This window comes from Solanum dulcamara, chromosome 4 (genome assembly GCF_947179165.1).
Source record: "Solanum dulcamara chromosome 4, daSolDulc1.2, whole genome shotgun sequence".
Taxonomy (NCBI): Eukaryota; Viridiplantae; Streptophyta; class Magnoliopsida; order Solanales; family Solanaceae; genus Solanum; species Solanum dulcamara.
This window is the reverse complement of record NC_077240.1, coordinates 17,048,891-17,072,093: the sequence shown is the minus strand read 5'-3', so window position 1 is coordinate 17,072,093 and position 23,203 is coordinate 17,048,891. Positions and strand designations below refer to the sequence as shown.

General features: G+C 33.1%; 2 protein-coding genes across 3 annotated transcripts; one reads left to right on the top strand and one right to left on the bottom strand.

Moving 5' to 3' along the window:
- Positions 1-250: 250 nt before the first annotated feature.
- Positions 251-5,903, bottom strand: LOC129884771 (protein NRT1/ PTR FAMILY 7.3-like). 2 transcript variants are annotated; one of them, XM_055959053.1, is made up of 5 exons: positions 5,621-5,903; positions 3,135-3,249; positions 2,196-2,413; positions 1,524-2,083; positions 251-1,448 (listed from the first exon to the last, which is right to left on the bottom strand). In XM_055959053.1, the coding sequence occupies exons 1-5, from the start codon at positions 5,867-5,869 to the stop codon at positions 581-583; spliced, it is 2,010 nt and encodes a 669-aa protein (XP_055815028.1). In that variant the 5' UTR covers positions 5,870-5,903; the 3' UTR covers positions 251-580. The 2 variants fall into 2 exon arrangements, with proteins under 2 accessions (XP_055815028.1, XP_055815029.1); XM_055959054.1 differs by lacking the exon at positions 5,621-5,903 and adding an exon at positions 4,025-4,265.
- A 6,063-nt stretch (positions 5,904-11,966) lies between these two features.
- Positions 11,967-18,488, top strand: LOC129886692 (3-phosphoshikimate 1-carboxyvinyltransferase, chloroplastic). The gene is made up of 8 exons (XM_055961484.1): positions 11,967-12,582; positions 14,092-14,336; positions 14,817-14,970; positions 15,909-16,123; positions 16,209-16,326; positions 16,567-16,777; positions 17,839-17,900; positions 18,033-18,488. The coding sequence occupies exons 1-8, from the start codon at positions 12,262-12,264 to the stop codon at positions 18,249-18,251; spliced, it is 1,545 nt and encodes a 514-aa protein (XP_055817459.1). The 5' UTR covers positions 11,967-12,261; the 3' UTR covers positions 18,252-18,488.
- Positions 18,489-23,203: the final 4,715 nt, after the last annotated feature.

Below are 23,203 nucleotides of genomic sequence, written 5' to 3'. Positions count from 1 at the left end.
GTCCCAGATTTGCATTTTAAAAACATTTCTTTTGTGACCAGTTGTTTAACTGGTTGACATACAGTAATATGTGTTATAGCTTAATCTGAATATTGTCTAAAATTTGTTCTTCAACTAATTATGTAACCACAAGTAAACATCCTGAAGGAAAACTCCAGTCCTTAAAATAGCTTTATGAAAGTCATTAACTTGATATACGTATAACAACGACACAAACTATTGCTAAAGACCTGCAGTAGAAGTAGTGCCTGTTCCAATGTTCGAAATATTTCAAGTCTTGTACTATGAGGTTTCAAGTGGAGAGTGAACTCAGCCAAAGCATGAAAACATGTCTGTTCTGGCATCAATATGATCCATGAAGCATTATAAGCAAAATCAAGATTGCAAGTGAGGTTTTGGTCAATGCCAAGATTGTCATAAAATATAAAACATTCAGTAACTAAAGCATGCTTTCTTTTGCTTTCTATTTAGTTTTCTTCTTTCCTCTTGAGTAAGTCTCCACAATGCTCAGCTTGATATTTTGTGTTTACTTCCTAAACAATAGAACAATTGTTGCGGAGGAGGTACAGTTTTCATTAGTTCAAGCTGTAGCTTCCATCTCCTGTCCTACCTCTCGTTTTTCTAGTGCTATAAACTTAAACCTCTTAGCGCACATAACGAATAGTACAAGATCTAGTGCAGTCAAAGCAGCTGAAAGGAAGAAGAACCTATCCAAGTGCCCGTCGTTTAAATTTGCAGGTACCCAACCTGGCTTTCCATGCCTTGTTGTGATCTTCATTACTACACTTAGTATGATGCTGCACAAGTAGCTACCTAGTGCTGAGGAAGACATGGACAAGCCAAGACCCATGCTCTTCAGACTATCGGGAATTTGTGATGCAAAGAATTCCCACTGAGCGACATAGATGAATGCTTCCCCTACTCCTACAAGCACATATTGTGGTGTTTGCCAGAAAATACTCAAAGAACTTGTCTCTTCCCCTCCTTCATTAGCAAACCTTAGTCTGTGTTGTTCAACCAAGCCTGCAATCACCATAGCTACTGTTGAAATGACCAATCCTATCCCTATTCTTTGTAGCTCACTCGGGAGCTTAGGCTTACTTTTGGTTAGTTTTACATACAAAGGAATCAAGATCTTCTCATAGCAAATGATGAAGGTGGATGTGCTTATGATGTCAAATGCTGTCATGCTTGCTGGTGGAATGTGAAAGCCCGAGATCATTGTGCTTGTGTTCATTGCAGATCCTTGCTCGACGAAGAGAGATAGCACTTGCACAAAGACAATGGATGCCAAGATTGTGCAGAACCATATTGGCAGTAGCCTCAGCACACATTTGACCTCTTCAACTTGTGTCACAGTACAGAGCCTCCATCGGTTGGGAATTTCACTTTTATCGGGTAATATCAGCATGTCTGATGGGGCTATAACTGCAGCTCGATCAAGAAACCTATTCATTACAAGAATGTGTCAGTGAATAACATCACAAAGTATAAGATCCTAAAACAGGGCAAGCTAAGCTTACTTGAAGTCATCTGTATGTGAGATTCTTCTGGTGCTGTCCTTTTCATTTCTTCCACGAGCTTCGTATAATTCCTCTCCACTTGTAGGAATTGTAAGCTTTGTTTTCCTGATAGACGCAACAATTACCTGAGAGAACCTAGAAATGGGGTTGCAACAAGGTCTAATGTGGCGGTACCTAGGGGCACCACTTATGATTGAGAGCAGAGCAACAAAGCCACAAGCTGTTGATATCCAAAAGGCAATAACCCATCTTCCCATGTTTTCCATATAAACCAGAAGTGTCTCAGCAACCAATGATCCAATGTTTAGAGCAACATAGAAATAGCTAAAGAATTTCGTCTTGGAACGACTTTCTTCTGGATCCTCTTCATCAAATTGATCAGCTCCTAGTGTGGCTAGTGCTGGTTCTATAGAGCCACTCCCAAGAGCTAGCAGGTATATCGATAAATAGAACATGGCAACCTCAACTTGTGATTGAGGTTTACATAGCTCTCCCAACTTGCCACAGCCTTCAGGTTCAAGCATAAATGCTTGAGTTAACAAAGACAATACCACCAAACCCTGCAAAAAGCAAGTTGACGGTCGGCTATATGAATCCTTACTGTTCAGAAACGTCAATTATCTAAAAATGAATTGTGGAGCCAGAGGGGTTTATGGGAAAAAGCTAACTTACAACATTCATAACCGCTAGAAAGACAACAGAAGTAAGATATCTTCCAAGATAGGAATCACTTAGGAAAGCTCCTAGTAAAGAGAAAATATAAAGTGTTCCCATCCATTTGCTGAACATGGTTGCTGCTTCAGCATTTGACTGCCTTAGGACAGTCTTTGAAAAAAGAACCATGTTCACTTCCACTCCAGTAAATGCAACTGCTGCCAATCCTTCACTGACTGCATCAATCAAAGAACAGAAAGCTACCATTTTATCATAAGGAGTTATAATTCAGAGACTTTCAGCTTATGGATTATGCAATTTGTAAATTCAAGTTATAACTAGGAAATCTTTAAAAACTTGGAAAATCAGGAGTTTGTCATGGTTTTCCTACTTCTTAGTTCTGTTTAGATGAATTCCTCTTTTTCTTTCTTCCTCTAGATGTATGTTTTTTTGCTGCTCTTGAACCGAGTGTCTTTTGAAAATAGTCTCTCTACCTCCACGCGGTAGTGGCAACGTCTGCGTACACTCTACCCTTCCAAACCTCACTTGTGAAATTTCACTGGGTATATTGTTGTTGCTCTAGATGTATGTTTTGAATCAAAAGATGAATCTTTTTTTCTACCATTTCACAAAAGAATTTACAAGCCTTGCCAAGTTACATGCAATAACATGTAGAGTAGTGTTTATGAAAAATATGATCTGATAACCTGAAATAATTATGGTATAGTAGCATATTAGATTATACCCGTAGTATAAAAGTTTTTTACAGTTTCAGTGTATATAACTCGAGTCCTTTTAGCAACTATGGCCATATGCATGTGTGTTGATCTTTATACATATACAAAATATTACTTTTATTCTTTGTTTCCTTAGTATTAAAAATATAATTAATTGGAACATATGAAATAGGTGCTTAAATGGAAAAATGTTGTGCTAATGAGAGTATAATTAGTAGACCTAATAAGAGAGATCCAGTTTTCCATCCACCAGTTTTTGCCTTGATTGCTGGTTTCCCATGCCTGTCTGTTGATCCATCTTTTGTACAACAATCCAAAAGTCTCTTTTTCCCTTCCTGTTGGCCATCCATAAAAAGATATTATACTTCAAATATTATTATATCCTAACATGAAATATGATGAGGTTTCACATTATATATATAAGCATGCTCCCTTTCTTTTCTATCCCATCCCCACCAAAAATAATAAATACTATAGAGAAGACATACAAAATGTTGTAGGAGATTTTCTTTTGGTACTTGAATTTACTTTGACTTACTTTATAATTTTTCAGATAAGAATAATTTGGTCCATAAAGGGGATAATTCTGCCTTCTCATTGGTTCAAAATCTAGTAAAACAGTTTTAAAAAGTTTTGAGTCAAAAAGAGGGGTAACTTTTATAGGATTATGTCAGATTTGGATGTAGACACAATAAAATTGAGGTAATAATGAAGTCCAAATAAAAGTTGACAAAGTACATAATGCTAAGGTGGCTATTAGCATTTAGTTCCTTTTTTCAAAAGAAATTTTGTTTATGAGCAATTGAGCATTGTGCAGAATCAAAATGCAAATCTTAACAGCAACTAGATAGGTTGCATTGGATAATTAATTTTGAATGAGAAAAAGAAAACAATTCTAGTATTAAATTTAGTTAATCTTGGAAGTGTAAAGTGTTTTTTTTTCTTCAAATAAATAATTCAGTAGTTGGAATCAACTGGACTGATTAATCTAAATTTGTGTCCTATAAGACTCGTTGAAAAAAGAAAACTCTCTCTATTAGAATTTTTTCCATTCTCAGAATTCAAACTCCAGATTTCGAATTAAGGATCGAGTAATCATATTTATCTCACCACGATCATTGATGGTAGAAGTGTGTATAGCTTAAACCTTGGATATGTTCACGTCCATTTTTCACCAAATCACTCCAAACCCCTAATTAACCTCTTTTTTTCGAGGAAAAAAACCCATATATTTTGTTGATCGACACACAAAAAATGGAAAAACTGAACAAGTTGCATTACTTGCAAATGGCAAAAAGAAATTATGTCGATTTACGTATAAATTGGAGAAGACCAGATTTTTAATTTATTATTTGAGATTGGAAAAAAAAGAGAGGAGTTAATTAAGAAGACAGCAAACAAAATAAGATAATTAGTATTTAGTTGTGTTTCTAATGAGAAGGCAACAGATGATCATACGTATTTACTTAATACCACACAAAACACATGCATGAAAAGATAAGGTGAAATTGCCATTCGGTGTGTTCTCTTACAACTATTCCGTGTCAATTTGTCTGTTTTACTTACTTCATTTTTTTGATGATTCTTTAATATTAATTTTTCATGTGACATGTTTCAAACAGTAAAATTCAAAAGTATTTTTTAACTTTCTTAAACTCTTTATCATGTTAAAATCAAATAAACAAATTGAAACAGAGGAGTGTTTGTTTTGTATCTATTAGATATTCAGAATACTTTTTAAAATATTCATTGCTAAGACTTTCTTTTATTTATTTAATTCAGAACTAATATGATGAGTGAAATAGAAAACGAATTATCCATTAACAATAGAGAGATTGTTGAGTAAAAATAAGGTAGGTGGAATCCATCATTATCCTTTTTGAAGGTTTTTCATGTGCATGATGGCACGAGAAGAAAGCATGTATTAATAGAGACAACGAAGATTTTTTATTTATTTATTTTTTCAAAAAAGAAAGAAAGAAAAAGTTAAAGTTCATTTGTTAATGAGATTAATTAATTAAGCATGCCTCTTAATTCTTTTCTTCGTTTATTTGATTGATTAATTAGGCGGCTTCAAATTAATATATAGATAAATAAAAGTAATACTATATGTATCAAGCTTTTTCGAATTTTGGTCACATAAACAAACGACAATACAATGATGGACGATGATTAGCATTAATTTTTCATCATATTTACAACCAAAAAACATTGATCATATATCATACCCAAACTTTTCGGTTTATTTTTTTTTTTTAAAAAAAAATCAATCAAATCAATTACAACGGTGGATCTGCATAAATCCTTATCCCATGCTTTGTTTTTGCTAGCAACAAATTTATAATTTAGACGTTCTAAATTCTGAGTTATAAGACAATGAAATATATATCCTATCAAAACTTGTTTAATATTTTTCACACACATATATAGAGAGAATTTGACTCCAGAGTATTGAGTAATGTCAAATTAATTACCAGAATCTAAAAACTAAAACTAAAAAAAAAATGAACCCGCTAGGAGCTAATGAAAGACATGTAACTCATTTAACTGATCGATCAATAGGGTATTGATACTTATAATGTTCTCAATCGATGGAATAAGAGTCGAGTTGAATGAAAAATAAGCTGTAAATCTTAATTCTTGAAAGCGAGTAATTAAATCAGTAAGATAATCTATCTATATATATATAAAAGAAGGAAAATGTACCTCGGATTCATTCATGGTAACTGAGGATTCATCTCTGACAGCAGACAGTTGTTTTAGGTCCATGATTCCTAGAAAACTACTAAAACAAGAAAGGGAGGTAGGTACTAAAACAAGGAATTTATAGTGGAATGGTAGAGCCTTTTTTTGATGTGAATATAAGAATATTGTTTGTTTTTTTCTTACGTGGGAACCATGCAAATCAATGTCTATTTCAGTAAAAGTGCAATAAAATTGAAGCTGAGATAACATGAAAGTCTGGGAAATTGAAGTGAAGATATATAGGCAAAGAAAGTGAAAACATAGTATTGGCCCACAAGTTTGGAATATAGCTAACAAAACAGTCAAACAGAATTCAAGTAAATTTTCTTCTTTTTGCTCTATCTTTTCTGTTTTTCTACATTATTTTTGTTCCCTACGTTATTTATTACGTCAATTTAGATATACTCTATTCATCTCAAAATAAGTGTTATTTTAGCACAAATTTCTTTTATCCCACTGTGAAAAAAATTAAAGCTAAATTTTTGGAATTAGATTTTTAGGAAAAATTCTAGACTGATCTATTGTAGTATCTTAGATATTTAGGGCTGTACAGGGCAAACCGATAAACCGCACCAAACCGACAAACCAAACCAAACCGGAAAAAAAATCCGATTAGTGGTTTGGTTTGACTTGGTTTGGTGTTTGGAAAAAAAATTCGACCATTATAGGGTTGATTTGGTTTTAACTAAAAAAAGTCAAACCGAACCCAAACCAACCCGATTATAGATATACTACTTTTAAATTATGTTATACATAAAAATATTTATTAAAATGTAATTTATAAATATTTTCTTAAAATTTTTCATAATTTTTGTTTTCTTTCTTACATTTAGATTTGGATTTGAGAAGCTCATCTAAATAATATACAAAAAAAGTTCATTTTATAAAGTTATATTATAAAGTTAAAACTTCAAACATTGTTCTGCCTCCATCTTATATGTTGATATTTTGTACTAGAACTCTTTTTAAGAAGTACTGCTCTATGCTTTTTATTAGATACTATGAAAAACCCGAGAAACCCGAGAAACCCGAAAAAACCGAAAAAACCCGAAAAATCCGAGAAAAATTGATATCGAAAAACCCGACTTTTATTGGTTTGGTTTGGTTTATAGATTTAATAACCCGACACAAATGATTTGATTTGATTTGTAAAAAATCCGAACCAACCCGATCCATGTACACCCCTATAGATATTTATCTTAAAGATAGATCTTGAGCCCGTTTGGATTGACTTATAAGTTGCTTGTAAGCTTCTTTTAATTTTTTTGAGTATTTGACTGGCCAACTTAAAATTATTTTGTGCTCAAAATAAGCCCCCCAAAATAATTGAATATATTTGATTTAGTTTATCTAAAGCAGCTTAAAAGGTGAAAACAACTTATAAGCTGGAGAAAATAGCCAAATGGCCCTCCAAGCTATGATCGAATTTTCAACTACATACTTATTTTTCACGGGAGTCCTATTACCCCCTTTAACTACTTTAAAACAGAATAAATAACCACTTAAGTGCTGACATGACATATAGAGTGTATTTCACTCTTGAGAGAATGAGAAGCAAAAAATAAATAAATAAAATATTTTTACATTTCTGTTATAATTAAATAATATATTTTTATTTTCTTCTTTTCATTTATTTATTTTTATAAGCAAAATGACCCCCTTTTAATGGAGGGAATTACTTTCGCTCTCACTTCAATCTTCAATGGGACGAAGAATCAGCAATCCCAACAATCCATCTTTGATGGATGACAAATATATATATTTGCTAGAGAAATTCATCGAACGAGCCGACGATGATGAGGAAGTAAATCATCGAAAAAGATGAATTCATTGACAAATTCATACTTGAACTTTGAAGCTTTTTAACAATGGCTTTTCATGGATTTGTGGCTTTTTACTTCATTCGTCAATTTTTTTTTAGCTCAAATCAATTGATCTAAGATACTTTCAAACTTAAAAACTCAACATTATAATGGGATTCCCATAGAGGATTCAATTTAGTCTCTACAAATTAGTAATTTCAAGTGAAAATTTTCAGATTTGGATTCAAACCCACATTCTTACATCAATGGAATTTTCTAAATTTTGGCTCAAATCTTCACACAAAATTCAAAATCGATTAACAAATAATGTGTAGATTCAATACACCAACCCAATCACATTCAAAAATTTCACAGATTTGCACAAATTTGATGAACAAAATGGGAAACAATAGCTTTTTTTCTTCTTGAAATTTTCAGAAATTAATAAAGTCAAGAAAGCATTTGAAGGATTTGGGGCAAATATTATAGCAATCTATAAACTGAAGGATAAATTTGTGTATATATATCAATTACAAATTTTAAAAGAAAAAGAAAAGTAGAATAAAGATTAAAGAAAGAACTATAAATATAAAAAAAATTAAAATCATTATATATATCTGATAGCCGGTAGCGTGTGCCCTTCACAGCATGTTAAGAATGTGGTGTCTATTTTTAGAGTGCTATTTATTCTGTTTTAAAGTAGTTTAAGGGGGGTAATAGGACCCCTGTGAAGTATAAGTGTGTAGTTGAGAATCCGATCATAACTTGAGGGGACATTTGGCTATTTTCTCTATAAGCTACTTAAAATAAGTTAAGTCAAACATGCTACTAGAATTTCTAAGTTCTTGTTAAGATAGCTAGAAGATAAAATTATCCAATTTTTTCTTGTAGATATATCTAGAATAATTTTTAAAAGTATTCCTATACAAGTAATAATAGGGGTGACATTAGTCATTTGTAATCAATTCAAGTCGATTCTAGTTATTCTATTACAAAGCTCTCTTATCCAAAATTCTCTTTTTCTTTCTAGTTTTCCCTTTTTTAGTTGAATACTTCGATCCTAGTTAATGATTTTTGACTAGCAGAAGGTCTTTTCAATTATATTTTTCTTTTGCTATTCTTTACACCCAAAATAAGTGTCACCTTAAAAATTCAAAATAAATATTACTATATTTTCCAACTATACTTTTTGTTTTTAAAATAATACTTCTTAAAAGTGTTTAACTTGATAGATCCATATACATAATAAATAGAAGTAACTTAGTAAACTATACTTTATATTTATTATAATTTTACTTAAGGAACGTGAAATAAGTTAAAGCAACACTTATTTTGAAATTAGATGAAGTAACTTTTCAAAACCAAATTACGCAACACTTCCAATTTCCTATATTCATGAAAAAAAATTTAATCCATTTGTTTTACCTTATAGAAACTACTTCTTCCGTTTTAATTCAAATGTTTTATTTTTTTTTATCTGTCCAAAAAAAGGACTTTTTTTTTAATATATATTTAGTAAGTTTTCTAATTTCAATATTGTACCTGACTAATAATTTTAAAAACTGTGTTCAATCTTTTATATACACCCCCCTCCCCCCTCCAAATCCCAAAAGCTCCCTCGATTTATTTTTCGAACCTGTACCTTTAAAATAATGATGAAGGGTGCAAAGAAGTCATTTGTGTCTTGCCAAAGTGTTCCTTGTTTATTGATGTCTTTCTAAACGTGGTATATTTGACACAAAAGTTGAAGCAGTAGTTGTTACCATTTCCAATATTTATAATTGAGTCTTGTACCCACAAATAATCCTAATCAGAACAGTACAAATATTTATAATCTTATTTAAAAGAAAAAAATAAAGAGAAGAGGATATATACACTTGGAGTAGTACTAATAATAACAAGGTGACCCTTGCTTACAGTATTTTGTCGTATGCACGGACAGTACTTATCATCTTTGTCCTCAGCTAATCATCCAAATTAGTACTCTTAATAACAAACGACACAAAAGATTAATGTGATAATTTCCATTTGCTTTCCTTTTTCATGTGTAGAATTACGCACCAGAAATTAGAGTCTTGATACAATGCAAAGAGAGTTAAGAGATTTACTTCAACATTGAGGTCAAGAAGCTCATTTGTATTATACTTAAATGGAATGTTTAGATCAAATTGTATCATAGTCATGTTAAATTAACTAAGAATTATATTAAAGTATTTTTTTTATAGAATAAATTTATAGGGAAATTAAAATTTTAAATTTGGCTCTATTTAAATATTCAAGTTTTTTTACCTCTAAAATTTGTTGTCAATTTTAAGATTTTTAAGATTGTTCGGACCAAAAATTTTACCTCCAAAAATGCGAAACGTATCTAGAGGGAGTAATATAATTAGTAATTCTAAGGTTTTTTTCTTTTTGGATTTTGTACTAGAAATAAATGAATGAATTAAATGAGTATTGAGAGTTAACATAATCATCACTAATGTTTTAGAGATTGAAAAGAGCAAAAATGGAAAAACATGATTAATTTATGTCATTACTTTTTTAAAAAAAAATGTGTGTTATATTCTAACAATTTGATTATTTTGAAATGAAGGGAGTATCAAATTAAGCAAATTCTGAATAACAATAAATCAAATGAATGAATAAAATATATCAATCGATTGAAGATACAATTTCAATTAATTGATTTAGCTCCATAATCGAAAAAGAACAAATAAATTGTTGGAAAAAATAGTTTTGGGGCCTGATAGACCCATAAGGGGTGCTAGATAATTAGACGATGCATTAGTTAGTCCACCTCTTAATTCTAACATCGTCTATATAAATATCACTATGAGTATTGGAGGACGAGGACTAAAACGAATCTTTAAAAAAGGGGCTACGTAAGTCTCTTAAATTAGTTAGTGCTTCCTTCGTTTCTATTTACTTGTCAAATATTTTTTAATTTGAATTTCTTTTTTACTTGTCAATTTTGATAAATTAAAAAAGGACAATTTTTTTCTTTCTATTGTACCCTAAATTTATTAATATTGAGTTAATGTCTTTGAAAAATGTAGTGAGTAAATATGTTTAAAATTCTATCAATTAATAGGGGTAAAATGATAAACTCACTATACCAATTATTGTTTTCTTAATAGTTGTGTCAAGTTAAAATTTGATAAGTAAAAAATAACAGAGAGAGTATTTGCGATTAAATAGCAATGAGGTTTTAATATCTAAAGTTTAGTCATAGTGTATGGTGTTTCATTTGCTTAATATCATGTGTCGGTCCAAGTCTTGTTTCCATGTGAATGGTTATTCCACAAAAATTTAGATGGAAAAGTATCAAATTTAAAATGTTTATACAACATGTTAAAGATCCTTTTATTTACCCCTTTTTAGAAATTTATATTACCTAAAATGGAAATACCTCTCATAAGAACAATAAGGTAACTGTTAATATTGATGAAAGAGAGTTAGGGGCACACAAAAATGAATAGAAGAAAATATTTCTATCTTTATAAGTATAAAAAATATCTAAGTAATTAGGAATTGAGTATCAAGTTTGGTTAAAAAAAAAAGAGTATCATATTTGGCCAAATTTTCAGAAGGTCAAAAATGCTTATTTTAAAAAGTAAAGATGTTTGGCCAAACTTTGAGAGAAAATAAGTGATTTGAGGAATAGCAGAAACTATTTTTTTAGAAGCTAAACTAAGTAGTTTTTCTCTAAATATTTTTTTTTTGAAAAAATACACTTAAAAACATTTGTTGAAAGTTGATTAAATACTAATTACTACTTAAAAGTCATTTTTAAATTTCTGATAAAAAACAAACTACTTCTTATCAAAAGTTTTTTTTTTTTTTGAAAATCACTTTTTAAAATAAGTTAACTTTAAAGTTTCATCAAACAAGCTAAAAGGTTGCAAACGACTTAATTAGGAAATCAAGGGTAGTGCTTTAATTTTCCTAAATCAAGGGTGAAATGTTTTTATGGAAAAATGAAGTGTCTCTCCCAAAAAAAAAAAAATTGTTTGAAAGCTGAGTTATTTACTGTACTTGGTTAGTTCAACTTTAAAGAGGCCCAGTGACTGGTACGTTTGTGATTTGCAAGAATGTATCAGGAGTGATCTTGAATTTTTAGCCTAATTTAATTTTAAAAAATTAATCCCCATTGCTCAACAAACATAAATTGTAGATCTAAACAAGTTTTGTCTACGAGGAAAGAAGTAAGGGAAATTTCAAAATAATAGACCTATTTTATGATCATAAACTCGGCCTTATAAGTAAAAATTATTTGTATTGCTTAATTATTATAAGTCAATATAATTGAAACTGTAATCTATTGAGTAACACATTACTTTATTTTCATTGTTTGAATAAATTTTGAACGCTTATCTCATACATAAACTAGCTTATATTTCATATATTTTTAAAAAAATTATTTAAATTTTAAATAAAATTATTAGTATAAAAAAATATAATCAAACATCACTCCAACTTTAAATTATGGCGTTTAGTTAGGAATTTGAAGAATTAAGGGATCAGTTCTGCAAAATCTCTTCATTTAGTCAAATGCACAACTACCCTCAAACCTCAACAACCCTTTGATGGCTTGAACGCTAAAAAATTGAGAGACAAAAGGTGGTTGGTGAAGGTGACATTGGAGTCCTACTCCTTTCCTTATATGCTTAATTGCCTAACCCCATCTACCTACCATAACCATTTTCTTATTACACTTGAAAATTTCTCAAAAAACAACCCAAACTTTGCTCTTCAAACAACTCCAAGAACACAGAAAGGGAGTAGAAAAGCTTCAGAGCAATGGCACAGATTAGTAGTATGGCACAAGGGATACAGACCCTTAATCTCAATTCTAATCTTTCTAAAACCCAAAAGGGTCCTCTTTTTTCTCATTCTCTCTTCTTTGGATCAAAGAATTCAGCAAAAACTTTAGGGGTGTTCAAGAAAGATTCAGTTTTGAGGGTGGGGAAGTCACCTTTTAGGATTTTTGCATCAGTGGCTACTGCAGAGAAGCCCCATGAGATTGTGCTGGAACCCATCAAAGATATATCTGGCACGGTTAAATTGCCCGGTTCTAAATCCCTTTCCAATCGTATTCTCCTCCTTGCTGCCCTTTCTGAGGTAAAGTAACCAACTTTTTTTTCCCTTTTCTTTTCCTGTGAGTTTGGTTGAGCTATGGGTTGCTATATCTTTAATGGGCTGTGAACTGAATTGACTTGAAGATTTGGTCTTTTTCTCTTTGGTATAGTTAATTGAATGTGTACATGATGTGTTTGGTCTATTATTTGGCATTCTGGTTTACACTAGAAATGTTTTTTTCTCTTTGGAAATTATTTTCTTGATCGTTTTCTAGTGTTTGCTTGGGTATAAAAGTAGGTGAATTATAGCAGCCAAGGGTGTGGCCTAGTAATCAATGACGTGGGTTGAACACCATGAGGTCTCACGTTCAATTTCCACATGGGACAAATACATTTGGGGATTTCTTCCCATTTGTTCTAGCCTTGGTGGATAGAGTTATCTGATACTTGTTGCTGGTTGGAGGTGCCAAGCATCCCATGGAATTAGTTGAGGCCAGCGTAAGCCCAGACGCCATGGCTATCAAATAAAAATAAAAGTAGGTGACTTATGGTAGCTGTATATGGTTTAGGATAAATGGAATAATCTTTTGGTGATATTTTGAGGTATTAAAAGTTGATAACAATGACTAAGCATTAATTGAGACATGTAAATTAGATAAGAGCTGGAATATTTATTAAGGAAAATGCCCCATTTTGGTGGAAACATTTTCATTGAGGAAAAACTTTCCTGAGTTTAAGGTAGTCAAACACTAATAAACATTTTCTTTGAAATCTGTTATACCAAACATACTGAGTTGATATATTTGGTTCCAATGATTTTGATGCTTCATTTAAATACCATGTCATCTGCATTGAGGTTAAATATGCTTTTTACCACTTCAAAAACCGTTGGTATTTAGCTGATTTTGGAAGTGCTACTTGCAATATTAATTATAGTAAGATATTAAGAGACATAAATTGTTTGCACATCTTATTTTTTGCTTAATGTTTTGATTTTAATTGAAATGATTGCATTTTGTCAATCTGTCGACCAAATTGATCTGCCAAATGTTCATCTTTTGTGGCATTTTGTTTTGGTTCTTTGGGATTCATCAATTCCCTTTTTGAGTTTCTGACCCTACCAATTTGGCATTAGGGTGGTTAACATGTAAATTTGGACAGTGTTTTTTTTGTTTCTTAATTAATTCGAGGTGATGTTTATTAGAGTAGCACCAGTAATGATGTTATGCAAAACAATTCAGATTAAGTATATGATAAAAACTGATGCTATTAGTGTGGGGAAGGGATTGAAAGCAACACTTTAGTCTTGGTATAAGCTGTTTTAACCAATGGGGAATGCTTTTCCCAAGCTCACGGTGTCCTGAACAACTCATAGAGCATAATACACTGATAACCCCAAGCGTGCAACCTTTTTAAGCTGCATAAGCTGACAATTATATTCACGTTCCTTTGTTCTTTAATAATCGTGTACATTTTCATGCTTTTATATTCTTGATATATGTTACTTAGAACCTTGTGCTGCCATTACATGTCACTGGCACTTGTATTTCAGGGAAGGACTGTTGTTGACAATTTACTGAGTAGTGATGACATTCATTACATGCTTGGTGCGTTGAAAACACTTGGACTTCATGTTGAAGATGACAATGGAAATCAACGAGCAATTGTGGAAGGTTGTGGTGGGCAGTTTCCTGTCGGCAAAAAGTCTGAGGAAGAAATCCAACTATTCCTTGGAAATGCAGGAACAGCAATGCGGCCGTTGACAGCAGCAGTTACAGTAGCTGGAGGACTTTCAAGGTCTTATAATCGTTCCTTCTTCATAACTTTTGTTTTTGTCTTCTTTGCTTTTTTCTTTTCTCTTCTTTTTTGCCAGTGTTGTTTCTTTTTGTTTTTTGTTTTGGGGCTGTTTCTTTTGAAGCCATTTGACAGTCTTCATGAATTTACATTTTTCGGAATGGTGGAAAAACCTTCTGAAATGTACATCAATAATTTAATCTGTTTTGGTTAGATAATAGTTGCCGCTTGGTGATTAATTAGATGTCACTTATGTCTTCAAAGGTTTAGTAACCAGATTTGTTGCTTTGAGAGCTTCAGAAATGCATGTGTACTTTTTATGTGATGTGTTTTACCATCTTTTTCAACGGGCAGAGAGCAAGACAGGGAACAAGTGTACTTTTGTTTACTTCTTTCTTTAGTTAAAGTTGTTTATTTCTTTTTGGTCTAGAAAATGTTATCTTGTGGTAAGTGGTAACTCCATGAATAATTTGTGTGGTACAGATATGTACTTGATGGAGTTCCTAGGATGAGAGAGAGACCAATTGGTGATTTGGTTGATGGTCTTAAGCAGCTTGGTGCAGAGGTAGATTGTTTCCTTGGTACGAATTGTCCCCCAGTTCGAATCGTCAGCAAGGGAGGTCTGCCAGGAGGGAAGGTGGGGATTATGATTTTATTATGTCCACATGTATAATGTTAGTAATTGGTAGCCTGTTGCTACAATTGTCTTAAACTATGAATAGTATTATCACAATGATGAATAGTATTATCACAATGATGAATAGTGTTGTAAATGCAATGAAGTCTTTGCTGGAAAAGTTAAATACATACCTTAAGCTTGGGAGAAACTGTCTTACTTTATCTGAATTTTGATCCTGAGTAATAAAGCCAAAAGATCCCTCTCATCAGTTGGATACAATGAGTTACATATGGAAATGAGTGGTGGTGAGAGTTGAACCCTGAAGCCCAACCTTGTTGTAGTACCATCTTGAATTATGTGAACAATCTCATCTAAAATGCTTAAGCTATAATAGAGGGACACCTATATTTCATTCTAATTGTGTCGTAACAAATATATTTTCTCTCCATCTGATTTATCTTCATTTTCTTTCATTTTTCGCTTATTTTTTAGAACTAATGAACCAACCTTCAAGTGATCTAAGAACAAGCATGCATTCTCTCCCTCGTGCCATAGAGTATATTAGTTTATAGTCAATATATTTTCCTTGCTTGAATCAATCTTGTATGATAACAAACAATGCAACTCTAGTCTCTATTCACTTAACGAGAAGTGCTAAATGTAAATGGCATAGTTCAAAAAATTTCAAGTAACTTGCTGTCCTTTATTGTCTTTGCTTCCTCCAAAATTCTCTTGTCCCCTCCATTTCATCTCTTCCACATTCCTTGTCGCTGCTACTAAATTAAAGAAGATACATTTGATTCTTGCAATACTTTTTAACATCATATTGATGAATCATAATTCATATATTGTCTGTGGTTAACTGCTCAGCTTCTTTCCTAGTATGGAAAGATATAATAATATAATATAACCACTTTTAAGTTCTTGCTAAGTTATATTCCCTTTATATCTATCAGGTAAAGCTCTCTGGATCTATCAGTAGCCAATACCTGACTGCTCTGCTTATGGCTGCTCCCCTGGCTCTAGGAGATGTGGAGATTGAAATAATTGACAAACTGATATCTGTACCTTATGTTGAAATGACACTGAAGTTGATGGAGCGATTTGGTGTCTTTGTGGAGCACAGTAGTAGCTGGGACAGATTCTTGGTAAAAGGAGGTCAGAAGTACAAGTAAGTCTGCTTTCACACTGTGTTAATGTCTTTGATAATCTGGTTCCAAAGATCGATGAAGCTAACTGTTACGAGAATATCATAGGTCTCCTGGGAAAGCATATGTGGAAGGAGATGCCTCAAGTGCTAGCTATTTTTTGGCGGGGGCAGCTGTCACAGGTGGAACTGTCACTGTTGAAGGTTGTGGAACAAGCAGTTTACAGGTATTTCTCGTGCCATTAAGCCATTAGGGCCAATCACATTCTAGACTTTTCCATCTTGTGCTTGGAATTTGTGACAGAACCATAATGGTTCCTATTTCCCTTCTATTAACAAGCTTAATTTTGTGAAAGTACTAAAAAGTAGGAGTTGCACGGAGCGGGGCCTACATCTTAGTCTCTGACTGCATAAAGTAATTTTCTAACAAGGGACTTACTTTGGATCTTTATGTTCCCTTTGTGAAGGGGGATGTTAAGTTCGCTGAGGTCCTCGAGAAGATGGGGGCAGAAGTTACGTGGACAGAGAACAGTGTCACGGTTAAAGGACCTCCAAGGAACTCTTCTGGAATGAAACATTTGCGTGCCATTGACGTGAACATGAACAAAATGCCAGATGTTGCCATGACTCTTGCTGTAGTTGCACTTTTTGCTGATGGCCCTACTGCCATAAGAGACGGTATGGCTAGCCTTGTTTCCCTGGAAATCAAATCTTATTGAAGCACTTTGTTTTAATTAAGATATAATTCTGAAGTGATTGGAACCTGGGACACTATTCTTCAATATGAGAGCATTTCCCTGCATAATCAGTTACAATCCCGTGATAACCTGACTAAAATGTGCAAAGAGGTTTTCCTGGTAGTTTAGGAGGTCTTGAGGAGAAGGGAAGAACATTGTCGTAGCTTTGGCAATTTTCCTGTTAATACAAGAGGAATGGTTCTCTGCTTCACCATTTCTGGGTTGATGCAGACACTTTGATATATGTTCAATTTCCTTTGTTATGCTACCTCCTTGATATACTTGAAGACTTGATATGGCATGCATCATATAACTTTTTCTAGATAGATTTGCTTTTGTGTCTTAAAATTTGGTGTTTATAACGGTTAATGCCTGTTGGGAAGTTAAGGGGGAAAAGGAAAGAAAAACATCATTTTTCTTGAATTGGATTTTAAAAAGCCTCTGTGAAATACAGAACTATCTGATGGTGTTCTTGTCGAGTTGGCTATATGCTATATTACATGGACTTGGGTATCGGGTATCAGATGTGATAATGTATCTTAACTGTTAGGCTTGATTTTTGTATCTAATTTCTAAAAGTATTCAAGGATCCATACAAAGTAACCAAATCCATGTGCTACCCACTTGGGTGCGTTTGAAAACAAATGAAGAGTTCTAACATTCTATAAGCCAGTGATGGATAACTTGAACTTTTGTTAGATATGAGAACTAATAAATTAAGACACGATCTAAATCTGTATGAATTGAAGATAAATTAGTAGTGTTTCCCGAGTCTGAAGATCTTTCTAGTGCAGAGTAGATTTTTATAGTTTCTCATTGATGTATCTGATCCACAACATCTTTAAATATTAAACTGTTTGAGGACCTTATGAGAATTAAAGAATTTTTTTGGTAATGAAGTTTGTCCTCATAAAGCATGGCTTAAATTTAAATGTTGCTGTTTTTCATTTGAGATGAGCATTGCCGTCATATTATTTTTCTCTCTTTTTTTTCTCTGGTCAGTTGCTAGCTGGAGAGTTAAGGAAACTGAGCGGATGATTGCCATATGCACAGAACTTAGGAAGGTAAACGTCTTAGCTGGTTTCATGATATTTGCAGCTTACAAGGCTAGTGTGGTCTTGAAGAAGTTCTCCATATATCGTTGCATCAACTGTTCTGTTTTTCTTACTCTTTGACATTTCTGGATGAAATTTCAGTTGGGTGCAACAGTTGTAGAAGGGTCAGACTATTGCATAATCACCCCACCAGAAAAGTTAAACGTAACGGAGATTGATACATATGATGATCACAGAATGGCCATGGCTTTCTCTCTTGCTGCTTGTGCAGATGTTCCAGTCACCATTAAGGACCCTGGCTGTACTCGCAAAACCTTCCCCGACTACTTTGATGTTCTCCAGAAGTACTCCAAGCACTAAACCACTTCCCATGTAGAAGAAATTATTTTGTACTACAAGAGAGACTATGCACCAGTTTGCCAACCAAAATGGTGCCCATACCGGGAAAAAAGCTTTGATCCTCCTTTTTTATTTGTCATGTGATGGGTATTTGTTGATGTTGAGCTGCTTCTTTTTTCTTTTGTCTATAAGACATGTATACTATAGAGTTAAGTATACTTCCTTTAAGAATATTTAACACTGATTATCACCGTTTTAGTTATTGTATTTGGTATTGATTAACACTGATTAATCGACAACACAAATTCAATCTTCTCATTACAATTTTTCAAAGGGAATTTTACGCCACACGACAAAGAAATGTGCCTTTATACTAAATATACATACATATACACAATAGATATATAGGCAGTATATACTTGGGCCATTTAAATAGACTAGTTGACCAAAGAATACATTCACTTAAGTTTGACTTATAATATATATATATAATGATGAAAGAAAACATTAAATCAATTTATGATTGAAAAGAGATAATTTAAATTGTTAAAAGTTATTATGAAAGTCGATAAGAAGTAACTTGAAACTTAAGTGGAAGACTCAAAGTTTGTTACATGATTCGAGGTGAGATCCAAATGGATCTGTTAACAAGTGAATAATAATAAGGTAACACATGACTAGCTATTTGAATTGACAATTCATACAATTGCAGACTAATTTTCCCAAATTTATTTCTCTTAGTATTAAGTTTTCTAATCTTAACAACTAGGAAGTCTCAATCTTAAGGAATAATGATACATCATCTACCATTCTTTAATCTATATAAGGTTGCTTAAGGGAAGATAGAAGATGTCAATGCTGATAAGTTAGAAATTTCACAACACCAAAGAAAAATCATATATACTATAGAATTGGTGTCCACTTTTTAATTAATATAGTACAGTGAGAAATATCATCAAATGTTGTGATGAACTGAACCTTATGCGACACGAATTAAATAAATACTAATAGGGAACAGGAAAATAAAAAAATAATAGTTATATGGAGAGGCAACCATGTGAGCAAGTTGCCAAAGAAGTAAGGCAAACCATGTCCCAATAGTTGTTTTCTTTTTATTTATTTATATGACCTGCTGCCATCATGTTCCATGCTTTCCTAATTATTATGATTATCATCACTACACTATAAAATAATTATAATAAATAAATAAATAAAATAATAATAAACTTTATAAAATTATTAGACTATTCACCTCTTCTTTTATTCTTTCCACCGCCCTCTTCCCCTAAATGTCTGAATCACAAGAATTTACTATAAAAAAGATTCTATTATCTCAAATTAAGGTGCCCAATTAGGACAAAGTACTTATTCTATAATGTTCGAGAGGATACATTAATCAAATGTCAAATGGTGTTACTAAACTTTCCATTTTGATTAATCCATAGAATTTTATGATGAGATCAGTGAGGGACTATACAAAAATATCTTTTAATAATAATTAAGTAACGACAAGAGCTTAATTGTTGCTAAAAATATATTTTTAGAGACAATTACTAGTGACAATTACATTTTAGCAATTTTTTTGTAAATGCTAGGGGTGTTCAAAACCGAGCCGTAATCGATAAGTCAACTGCAAAATTGACTTATTGGCTTATTGGTATTAGATTATCAAATAAACGATTGAGGAACGGACTAAAATTTTATAATTAACGATTTATTGATGTGGGGCGGATTATTAAATTATCTTATCGGATAAACCGTTAACCCGTTAAGAATTACCATATACTTACACTTCTTTTCAGTATTGACATGAGTCTTTTGCTCTAGTTGTGCATAATTCTGTAAAAATATGAGTCATCAATTTGAGGCCAATGTATCCTTGACTTTTGCTTGATGGTATATCTTTTCTTCAATCAACTCCACCTTTTCAATGTCAACTTAAGCTCTTTCTCGTTGTCAAATAGTCTACAAACTTCTTATAGGTTATCTGATACATCGCCCGATAACCGTTCAATCAGGGGCGGACCCAAGGCATGTTTAGGGGGTTCATCCGAACCCCTTCGTTAAAAAATTACACTGTATATATAAGATGATTTTTTTGATTTATGTGTATATTTAATATTGACCCCCCTGAGCATAAGTCAAAGGACTACCTCAGTGGCAAATGGGGTTCAATATTTCGCTTTAGCTTGTCTCAACTTGCGAGTTCGAATCCGAATAAGCATATTTTTTTTTTATTAGCGTGTTTAATTTTTTTTGAACCCCCTTCATAAAATTTCTGGGTCCACCACTGCGTTCAATAATTGGTAATCCGTTACCGAATCAACCAATATCTTATAGGTTGGCTAGCGGATTAGTAAAGTTAAAAACCGATATCCGATAGGCCAAACCGTTAAGTGAAATTATCCGCCTAATAAGCAGCCCTAATAAATGCCCTAATAAATGCCCTAAGACTTATAGCGACATTGGATCCATTGACAATTAACTTATAATTTTCTAGGTTTTGAGATAAAAATAAATAAATATTGACTTAATAGAATATGGTATTAAATAATCATTTTTTTAGTAAATATCACAGGACAATGATTGACACTTGAAGAACTGACCTTGGAATAAATATTTCGAAAAAGAAAGATTTTTCAGAAGCTGGCCCAGGTTAATCTCGTCTTCTTGAAGAATTACGGATTCCTAAACCTAGTAAGGGAAAGCGATTCTACTCCAATTGCATTCATCAGTTGGAGGAGAGTGAGAATAGAAAGGAAGCCGGGATCTCTCCTAAAAGAAAGAATTGACCTCGAGCATGTCCTACTCATTCTCCCTTTCCCGTTCCTGACCCTGAGTGTGGAGGGGTTAGCGAGGTCATACTCTGCCAACTACGCTTGGTTAAAGCTTTATCCCGATTTGTTTCATTTGCTTTCAAGTCTAGTGGAATCACTATGATAGCTTTTCCCGGGATCACAAAACACTATTCTATTAGGCCACGAACTTTCCTTGTTCAAGCCGGTATTTAATGAGTAAGTGTTAATAAACTGTATTGGAAAATATTAAACAGTAACAGAAACTTCTGAAAATAATAACAACAGAATCTGAAAATATTAATGCAGAAACAGAATCGAGCCCACTGAGTGCACAGTGTGTCCTTAAGGAAATTATTCCCCTCAAAGTACCCGAGGTTTTTGGAATCTTTCCTCCCAGGATAGAACGATTACTCACCAAAGTAGAGGTACTGCAAATCTTTGATGACAGCGAACCACTTGAAGGATGTATATCACACGATTTTAGGAAGTGCAGAAAGAAGAAGAAGAAGATGGTATGTTCAGAATTTCGTATGGAACATTCTGAAGATTTTACAGATATATATAGACTGTTGATACCTTTTCAGAAAAGGCACCTGTTGGGAAAAGGTTTGCCTGTTGAGAAGGTTTGCAACTTTTCGGACAAGGTTGCAACCATTCAAAAATCCGTTGGAAAAAACGGAGGGAAATTTTTTTTCACTTAATTAATTAATTAAATAAATAATATTAATTAATTAAAAATTTAAAAAAAATTTGGTCCAAAAAGATTATCAATCAATCATATCAATTGACCAAATCCAAATCCAAATCCAAATCCAAATCCAAATCCAAATCCAAATCCAAATCCAAATCCAAATCCAAATCCGAATCCGAAGCCGAAGCCGAAGCCGTAGCCGAAGCCGAAGCCGAGCCGAGCCGAGCGAGCGACGACGACGACGGCGCGAGGGGAGACCCTCTTCTTGACCCTTTAGCAACATGAAGGAGTGCTTCTATTTTTAAATAGGAGACTTTTCATTTCCACCACCTATGTGGGACCAAAGCTTATTTAATAAAATAAGAGAGAACATATCATTTCCTCTCTACTTCTTTTTCACTCAATTTCCCATTCAACCTATCAATTAAACCCAACAATCCCCCACATGAATGGGGAATGTCTACAAGATAAAGGAATGCACGGATAAGTGTGTGATATACAAGCGAAGATTAATTGCATCTGGATAAGTAGGTTTCCCTTTGAACTTTTCATAGTGAACTTATATAGGATATACTCGATCAATCGGTAGATGCGATATCTTTGAACCGTCGAACTTTGTTGTATAACTAGACAACATAAGTCACACAATCAATCATCAACCATCTATGGTTCTCACGGTTGTGTTCGTTTCAGCCATGAACACCGCCTGGTTTCGTGAATGCATAGAGAATGGGCCTTTACTGTCATTCCCCTTGAAGCGGCTTATACTTCACATTCACATAGGTGATTTCTAAACGTGTAGTCTTATAGACACACTATCTAGTTATTTTCCGTCAGATTTAGATAATCATTAAAAAACCTTTAAAGCTTTATTAACTCATTAAAAGCCTTAAGGTTTTATCCTTTGTTTCTGAACATTGTCATCATCACGAGAATGGGTTGAGTTATTTGACAATGTTGAACCGTCAATCATAACTTTGTTTGATCTCTTTGAACCTAGTTCTTGGGATCTCCAGTCTACTAGGTAGAGTTACCGCCATGTTGACTTGTCCTAGGCCTTAACCTCATTCCCCTCGATGATCTTTCAACAGCCTCTCTAGATAAGCCTTTTGTTAGTGGATCCGATATATTATCTCTTGACTTTACGTAGTCAATAGTGATAACACCACTAGAGAGTAGTTGTCTAACAGTATTGTGTCGCCGTCGAATGTGACGCGATTTTCCATTATACATAACATTTGCTGCCCTCCCTATTGCCGCTTGGCTATCACAATGTATACATATGGGTGCCAAAGGTTTGGGCCAAAATGGAATATCTTCCAAAAAATTTCGAAGCCATTCAGCTTCTTCACCAGCCTTGTCTAAAGCTATAAATTCAGACTCCATTGTAGAGCGAGCGATGCATGTCTGTTTTGATGATTTCCAAGACACTGCTCCTCCACCAACGGTGAAAACATATCCACTTGTGGATTTAACTTCAGATG